This window comes from Poecilia latipinna, unplaced genomic scaffold, assembly GCF_001443285.1.
Source record: "Poecilia latipinna isolate Pla-1442-1.1 unplaced genomic scaffold, P_latipinna-1.0 Scaffold331, whole genome shotgun sequence".
Lineage (NCBI taxonomy): Eukaryota > Metazoa > Chordata > Actinopteri > Cyprinodontiformes > Poeciliidae > Poecilia > Poecilia latipinna.
This window is the reverse complement of record NW_015112947.1, coordinates 386,899-395,962: the sequence shown is the minus strand read 5'-3', so window position 1 is coordinate 395,962 and position 9,064 is coordinate 386,899. Positions and strand designations below refer to the sequence as shown.

General features: G+C 38.1%; 1 protein-coding gene across 1 annotated transcript; it reads right to left on the bottom strand.

Annotated features, from left to right (window-relative positions):
- Window positions 1-1,968: 1,968 nt before the first annotated feature.
- Window positions 1,969-7,162, bottom strand: LOC106949219 (E3 ubiquitin/ISG15 ligase TRIM25-like). The gene is made up of 2 exons (XM_015035342.1): window positions 5,523-7,162; window positions 1,969-2,448 (listed from the first exon to the last, which is right to left on the bottom strand). Exons 1-2 carry the CDS (start codon window positions 7,156-7,158, stop codon window positions 2,420-2,422), a joined length of 1,665 nt encoding a protein of 554 aa, XP_014890828.1. The 5' UTR covers window positions 7,159-7,162; the 3' UTR covers window positions 1,969-2,419.
- Window positions 7,163-9,064: the final 1,902 nt, after the last annotated feature.

Genomic DNA, 9,064 nt, shown 5'->3' with positions numbered 1-9,064 from the left:
TAAATTCATACATACTTTTTCAAATGGAGCTGACTGAATTCAACAGGAACAAGGAGCAGATATTTAAGTTTCTGTGCTGAACGAACGCAGCCTGTTGTTCCCACTGAGGCAGACTGAGGAAACGTTTTAACGCAGCTGTGAGGCGTTCAGGTGCTCAGGACAGACAGGAAACTCCAGCATTTAAGACTTAATTATAAAGCACAGATCACCAGGTGAAAAACAGATCAAATGAGCTCAACAGCTTCAATTACTTTTGCTTTTCAGTGATTAATTTAAAGACTATAATGAGGAAATCCGCATTAAACTTTACAGCTGTAATTCCAAAGTGAAGTCAGGATATTAAAATGTTTTTAATGTTTTTATTGGAGCAAAATTTGAAACTTGGATCTAAATTACAGGAACCTGGAAAACCAGGATGAAACCTGGATGATCCATCAGAGCAAAGATTGTTTTCATTCTGCAAAATACAAACTTGTGAACAGAATATTAAAATGTTTTTTTTGTTTTGTTTTTTTACAAAACAAAGTTTATAAATCTGTGAGATTCTGGAAGAACGTTCAGGGATTAGAAAGGAAGATGAATCCTGACAGTCGGATTCATTTATGGAAATTACTTTCTGTTTTGTTTCAGTATTTTAATAATTTTATTTACATCTTAATAAACCAAATATCTGTTTTTATCTCTTTGTTGCCTCAAAGTGATCAGAGTTTCTGCCTGAAATGAAAACGACTCAGAGACTCACTTCAGATTATTTGAATTCATTTATTTAATTTTATTCTGTTTTCATTCATTAGACAGTCTTTTCAGAGTTTTTACAGAGAATCTGAGGATTTATGAAGGTTTTCAAGTTAAGAGTCTAATAACAGCAGAACAGAAACAACTTCAGAGAGAAAAATGTTCATTTAAAACACAAAACAAGTGAAACTTTAAGACCATTTTAACACATCTCTGTTTCTTCAATTTATAAATCACTTTGCAGATAAAAGGTTGCTGACTGCATTTGAAGAAGTTTTCAGAAGCTCATGATTACAGGAAGCTGGGAATACAGAGCTGAAGCCAGTATTCCCATTATTCCCTCATTATCCTCATATATTCCATCATGGTTGTTGTTTTTCTTCCCACTTGCGTGTATCAGGACGCAGAATACTGAGATTTGTTGAGAATCAGTGACGTTCAGTTCGGATGATTGCGACCTGAACGTTTGGTCGCATTTGAATCGACCAAACGTCGATTCAATATACGATTCAATATACGATATTGTATCGGATATACGTATCGGATATGGGTCACATTCGAAAAAGAATCCTGTGCTGTTCACAGAAAAGATCGGATACAGGTCGCATTACGCCAAAAACATCGGAATTGAGTCACTTCAGGCTGCAGTGTGAACGCACCCTGTCTGCTCCTTTAGTTGCATCTTTTTGGGGTTGCTACTGCCTCTAGTGGCGTGGAGGTGGTAACACAACTAATATAATTACATTACTAAATCAGAATACCGCAAAGTCTTTATTATTTATTATTAATGTTTCACTCTCTTAAGAATGTAGAGCTAATTAAATGATCTAAACAAGACCTTAAAGTGGTTCCAGTTTCTCTCGATGGCCAACCTGTTGAAACTGTGGCAGATTTTAAATACCGTGGGTCGTTCCTGGACAGTCAGCTCAACCTTTCTGAAAACACTGACTATATTTTGAAGAACTGTTCTCAGAGACTCTACCTTTTAGGAAGACTTGGTGATCATGGGGTCACCCAAATAGAGTCTAGTTAGGTCACCCCTATGTCTTGAATTTGGGGCAAAAAATAATATTTATCACCACAGAAGGGTTCACTGAATGCGCATATGAAACTGGTGGGTTCGGTACCTCAAAAAAGGTTAAGAACCACTGATCTAATAGAAATGTTTCTGCACTTTAGACAACAAAACTCACAAATTATAGCAAAAATTAAAAGAAAATGTTCCACATTTCTCTGTAATCAAGTCTATTTTAATGAAGAAAGTCAAAGGAGAGAAAAGTAGACATTTATTTTTCTGATCTACATCTAAATAATTTAAAAGAAAATACCACCAGTTGTAAGTTGATGTTAGACTCATTTTCTTCTTTGGATCACAGTAAAGGAAAAAGAAGAAAGTTCAGTTAATTTCAATATCAACTGATTTAAACAAGAATAACATTTGTTCTCCAGAACAGAGGAAGAGAAACCAGAACCTCCAAACACATCAATACAAATATTCAACCAACACTACAAGAGCCCAGGGAAAGTTAGATTTTTATGTGGAGAAATATTCCTGTCACATAAGAATGAAAGAAAACAGTGAAAACTTTTATGGTTTCTGGAACTCAGAGAACGACATTTAAATAAAGAAGAACAGAGCAGAGAAGAATAATGAATCCTGATCAACAATCAAAAGAAATAAAATCTATTTGGGTTTACAGAACTCTGCAGAACCTCCAGGAAACACAGAAAGCCCAACATGTAGATCCAGGCAGATTGAACAGGAGAAGGTTTCTCGGTCCATCTGATTCTGCTCCATTTCTGCTCTCAGTCACAGGGTCTGTGTGAGTTTCAGTTCATGAGAACAGAAACTGGGTTGAGCTCTGATCTACCAATCATGTCTGAGTGCAGGGAGGCTTCAGCCAATCAGCTTTCAGCTTCAGCAGCTGTTGTTCCTCCTAGTTTCAAGATGTGTTCAAGAGCAGGAAGAAGAGGCAGGAATATCAGACTCAAGGAAAATCTGGAAGAGGATAAACCAAATGAATGGTGTAAGAACAGACTCCGGTTGTTCTTGTTTTAATTAGTGATGTAACAGCAGCAGCAGTAAGCAGTGAAGAAAAAGCAACAGTGTTAGAGCTGATATTTTCCAAAATACATGCAGAAAATGATAAATGAACGTTTAACCTTTTTACTCTGAATCTGATGATTCCTTATCTAAGTATCAAAGAGGATTTAGGAAGTGGAGGAATTATGAACCCTGGACTTTGTTTACACCACTGGTTTAAAACAAAAGAAGCTGAGGTTAATGGAGTGTATAACAGCTGTTTGTCTAGATGTAGCAAAGGTCTATGACATGACGCAGAAACAAACATTAATAATCAACTACAGAAAATGGGCATTGATGGCAGAACTTACAAATGGTCTGAAAAGTTTTTAGTTGGTTGCTTGATACAAGTAAGAGTGAAAAATACGTTTTCAGCAAAATATATATAAACAGCGGCACACCAACCTTTCAGAACATTAATGGATAGGTCACATGTTGATATCATGTATATTTTTAAAAGTCATATTTCAATCTGTTTTCTCATCAATATGCGGGTATTTGAGCAATGCACATTCCTACGACAGGGCATACAAACCTCTGCATAACACCTCCACAGCCTGGTGTGTGACTCTGTACTGACAGACGGCCTCGGAAAATGAGACAACAGAAAATGAATGGGCGTCTCTTTTCCACTTATCAACTGCAGTTAGTGGGAGCTTAGACCAGCAACCAGCCCCCTGGGAAATGTCCCAGTGCTCCCCGTCAAGTCATCAGAGGAGCAGCTGATTTAGTAAACTACTCTAGAAACAAAGTCAACAAGTTGCACAGATTAGCTACTAAATTGCATTTGTGTCTCCATTAAAACAGGGAGGAGTCCTTAGTGCTAATACAGCAGCTGCAGCAGTTTGTGTGGATCTTTGAAAAGAGGAATCTGTGCAAATCAAATCCTCACAACTGGCTGAATTTTATAGATACTTAGCAGATATTTAGTATTTTTTAAAGATCACACTTCTTTTTCCAGATCTGGGGGTTTAGTCTTCTAAAGCATGTTTATTTTCATCCTATTATATTCATCCTGACTGGAAAACATGGAAATCTGCAGCACCTTGTTGCTCTTTTTGTTCCTGTTACAGGTGTGTCAGAGCTGTGTTTCTGTTTTCAGGTCTTCAGAGGAGGAAATGAGGAGATCTGTGGTCAGACAGGAGCTGGACACAGATTTAAAGCAGAAGCCTGGAGGAGGGATATCAGGGTTTTACAGGCTGCAGAATAAGGAAAAGAACTGGAAATAAACTGTCTTGTAACAACCGTAATTGTGTAGTGTCTCTTTAAGAGAGCACGAGTTATTGCTAGTGATGTCATAAGTATGCGCCACTGCTTCCCTGGTGAGCGAAACGTGCTGCAGACAGATGAATGGACTGAGACAGATCTACTTTATCTCCCCAACTCCAGAAACGTTACAGGTTGTTTCTAAGACAGCGGCTTGTTTGTGAAGAGTTTATTAAAGGAGAATCTTTCTGACCGAGTCTGCCTCCTCATTTCCACCACTGAACATCACAGTGTCCTCATCTAAGACCAAGAATTAAATATTTACTGAGTTTATTCTCTGAAGTTATGGAACATGTAATAAAACCTGTAACTTCACAGGAATCAAATATCTTGTATTACTTTAAATATCTTAAATATAAATCATAAACTAGTGTAAACTAGTGTAGTGGTGATTGTTTTGCACACCAAACATCCAATAAAACTCCCACCAAGCCACTACTGAGGCACTGGGGTCACGTTTCTCTACGCAGGCAAAGCAAGGTTCAATGTCCAAACTTGTAAATTGTTCTGGATTTATAATTTATATGGTTTATTTTCCCATTTCAGCAAAACAATTACAGAGATCAAACTTCCCTTTGTTCTCATGCTGCCTCTCTTGCTCTGGTAAAACCATCGGCCCCAAACCCAAATGCCTGCTGGTCCTTCACCAGGACCTGCACTTATAGAAAGTGGACCAACCCACATCACTTCCTCTTTACTTAGAAAATAAATAAAATCAACAATTATTAACCTACAAATAAACTCCATAAATAATACAAAACATATAAATTTAAGAATAAACTAACAAAATTCAAATGGATAAAGAAATAAAGAACAAATAGCTCCAACACCAAGTATTATAGACCACTCATCTATAGATAAAATAACTCATTGACTTGATGTATGTTTGCATTGACAGATTAACTGATCAGTGTAATAGAAGCTTAAATGAATATAATATTTCTGCAGCAGAAATCAGATTATTCTCTATGAAGGAGAAGCCAAACATCAGAACTCACAATTTATAATTAAGAAAAAAATGTCCACATTTCTCTGTAATCAGTTTTTTTTAATTGAAGAAAGTCAGAGACAGAACAGCAGACATTTATTTTCCAGTTTTTTCTTTGGATCTTAAAGAAAACAGAAGCTCAGTTGAATCTGAACTGATTTAAACAGCGTCTGTTCTCCAAAGGAGGAAGACAAACCAGAACATTCAAATTCATCAATGCAAATATTAAAGCAAAACTATTAGTGAGCAGAAAAGTTTAGATTTTCATGCGGAGAAACATGTATGTGCTATAAAGAATGAAATAAAAACATCAGCAGTGAAATCCTTTATGGTTCCTGGAACTCAGAGAACCACATTTAAGCCAGAAAATTAAAGAAGAACATCGGAATAATGAATCCTGATCAACAATCAGAGAGAAAATCTATTTGGGTTTACAGAACTCTGCAGAACCCCCAAGGTACCTAATCCGAACTCCAGCATGTAGCGGCCGAGTGAATCTGGTCTGGACTCTGTGGATCAGAGTCATGGATTTAGAGACTCTGTAGAAGGACAGAATACCTGCTCTGTGGTCCAGGTACACTCCGACTCTGGAGGAACGAAGAGCTGAGATGGAGGTCCAGATGTTGTTGTGACCAAATTCACATCTATTTGAAGAACAATATAAAGCCCAAGACTTGTCATTATATCCAAATGCACTTTCATTCCCATCTCCTGATCTGCTGATGTTCTTATATGCAACTGCAACATAAACTCTCCCGCTCCACTCCACCTCCCAGTAACAACGTCCAGTCAGACTCTCTTTACTGAGGATCTGACAACAACCAGTGAATCTGTCTGGATGACTAGAATAAAACTGATGTTTATCCATCCTTCTCACTTTTCTCTTCCTCTCTGATAGAACCAGCCATGTGTTTGCTGTGTTTATATCCAATTTGATTTTATGTGAATATTTTAAGAATCCAGCTCTGGTCTTTGGTTCTGGTCCTGACAGTAGAACATCCACCTCAGTGACCATCAGTGAGATGTTTGTCCATGAGTCTCTCAGGACGTCCTGTAGTTTCTCTCTGAGCTCTGACACAGCTGCTGTCACGTCCTCAAAGTGTCTCAGAGGACGGATGTTGATGCTGGATGAGTGTGTCGACTCACTGAGTGCTGGCAGTGAGGGGTAGTTGAGGAGAAACTGGGTATGATCCTCTGTGTGTGAGAGCTGCTCCAGCTCAGCGTCTTTTCTCTTCAGCTCAGTGATCTTCTGCTCCAGCTTCTCCTGAACATCTTTGACTCGACTCACTTCAGTTTCCTGCTGGGATCTGATCTGCTGCTTCACATCAGAGCTTCTTTTCTGGAGGAGACGGATCAGCTGGGTGAAGATCTTCTCACTGTCCTCCACTGTTTTATCAGCAGAGTGATTGATGGCCTCCACCTCCTGTTGAAGCAGCTTCACATCTTTCTCTCTGTCCTGGATTCTCTGCTGGATGTTTCGTCGTTTCTTCTTCAGCTCTCTCTTCCTCTTAGTCCTTTCTGTTGCAGCTGACACTGTGTCGTGGTCTTTATGTTTATCAACTGAGCAGATGTAACAGATAGACTTCTGATCAGTGCGGCAGAAGATATCAATCACCTTACCATGCTTAGAGCAGATGTTCTTCTGGAGGTTCTTGGACGGCTCCACCAGCTTGTGTTTCTTAAATGTAGCTGAACTATAATGAGGTTGAAGGTGTTTCTCACAGTAAGAGGCCAAACAGAATAAACAGGACTTGATGGCTTTCAGTTTCCTCCCAGTACAAAAATCACAGGCCACATCTTTATGTCCAGCATAGCGGTGATCAGCAGGAGCAGCTTGGAGTCCAGTCTTCTTCAACTGCTCCACTAAACCTGCTAACATGATGTTTTTCTTTAAAACAGGCCTCTGTGTGAATGTCTCCCTGCACTGAGGGCAGTGGTAGCTTTTCTTCTCCTCACCTTCATCCCAGAAGCTTTTAATACAGTTCATACAGTAGCTGTGTCCACAGGGAATCGTCACCGGATCCTTCAGTAGATCCAGGCAGATCGAACAGGAGAAAGTTTCTCGGTCCATCTGACTCTGCGCCATTTTTGCTCTCAGCCACAAGGTCTGTGTGAGTTTCATTTCCTGAAAACAGAAACAGGGTTCAGCTTTGATCTATGAATCACACGTATGCTGCAGCCAATCAGCTTTCACCTTCAGTAGATTTTGGTTTTACTCAGCTATGTTTGATTCAGAGCAGGAAGACGTTTGATGTTCATCAGGGTTTGATTCCAGGAAGAGGGGGGCTCTTAAAGTAATAACGTTTAACATTTAACCACCATCAAAAACATTTTTTTTTTCAAAACAACTGAAAAAGTCACCAGACGCAGATCTCTAGAATCTAATATAATCACACCGCCTGTGTGGAAGCTGGTGTGTCTCTCTGGCATACAGAAATCCTCAGAAAATGAAATTAGGGAAACACGTCTCCTTTCCCTTCTGCATCTTCAGTCAGTGGGAGTTTCAGGCAGACAAATACCAGAGTGAGGTTTACAAACGGAAGGTTTATTTATTTTAATTTTTTTTAAATTAAATTGAACCCAAACTGAGCCTTTGGTCCCGCCCCAGTGATCCTGAGCCGTCAGGTCAGCATCCGGCCCGATGGCTGTCCGCCCCGGTTAATATTCTTATTTTTCTGTTTTTATGCTTGTTTATGTCTTTGAATGCCTCCTTCTCTCTCTTAGACAGATGCATTAAAAAATAACTCAACAATATTTTGTGTTCATTTTAACACGTGTGTTAAAATTTACAGTAAATTATAACACATTGAACATTTCAACACATTTGTGTGCAGAATTAGCTTCCGGCTGGCGTCAGATTGCTTAATTCCCCTCCATGACAGTATCTAACTTTTTTTTTTCAAAAATGGTTTCTAATTTTTTTTTTATATATGTATGACAGTTTTTACCTTATCTAAAAACCATTACTAATAATATTACTGTATTGTGGCATAATTTAATGACTTTTATAAATGATGGAGTACAATAAATATTTTAGTTCAAAGTAAAATAGAAATAGAAATATGTTTGTATATTTACTCATTTTCACAACTAATATGCATCATAAATTACTAAGTTTTTTTTACATAATTTTCATACTTGCTTAGTTTATGTTTGCTAAAAAAATATGACAATTCTTTAACTTTTACAATAAATATAATTAAAACGTATTACGAAGGACCAAAACCGACAGAATAAAAAAATAAAAGAATAAATGTATAAATAAAATAATAAACGTATAAATAAAAGAATAGACATATAAATAAAAGAATAAACGTATAAATAAAAGAATAAATATATAAATAAAGGAACAAATAAAAGCATAAATATTTAGTTTTTCCTTATGAGTTTCCGTCAAGTAGTAATGTATATATTTTCTTGTTCATTTCCCCTAAACATGCGTTTTGTCAAGAAAAAGTAGATATTTTGCTTTGTCTTTTTTTGCTTCTCCCTTTTCTGCTTGGTCTTTTCCCGTTTGCTGTTTTTCCGTTTGCTGTATTTCTGCTGCATCGATATGTTAATGAGGAGAGTCCAGCTCCTCTGCTATTGGCCAATAGAGCCTTGGAACCGACGTCACTGCGTCAGACGCTGTTGGCCGTTCAGCTCGCCCGGTGCCATCTTTACAGGCCACAGACTAAAACAAACTTTATCCCGGTGGTTTTAATGTGTTACCAACTGCAGTGACGTTAGTTGTGAGTTGGATATTATAAATGTCTGCCGCGAAAGCAGCGTTTAGTTCAAGGTTGATCCGATTTATGAAGCTAATTTCGGCCAGCCGTTCTCCAGCTCCCTCCTCAGCGCTCGGAGGTTCACTTGGGGCTGTCAACAGATTTCCGAACTGAACACTCCTGTCAACAAATGTTAATAAATGCCCTGCCTTATGACCAACTGATCCAATAAAAAAAGGTAATTCATGCTTTTACATGAAACAGTCTACCCTCTTTTAAAATGTC

Bases quoted from the DNA above. Each gene is read 5' to 3' on its own strand.
- LOC106949219 (XM_015035342.1), bottom strand. From the start codon at position 7,158: ATGGCGCAGAGTCAGATGGACCGAGAAACTTTCTCCTGTTCGATCTGC. The intron at 2,449-5,522 runs GTTCTGCAGAGT...TGTTTCCTGGAG, and splicing joins TCGGATTAGGTACCTTGGGG to GTTCTGCAGAGTTCTGTAAA.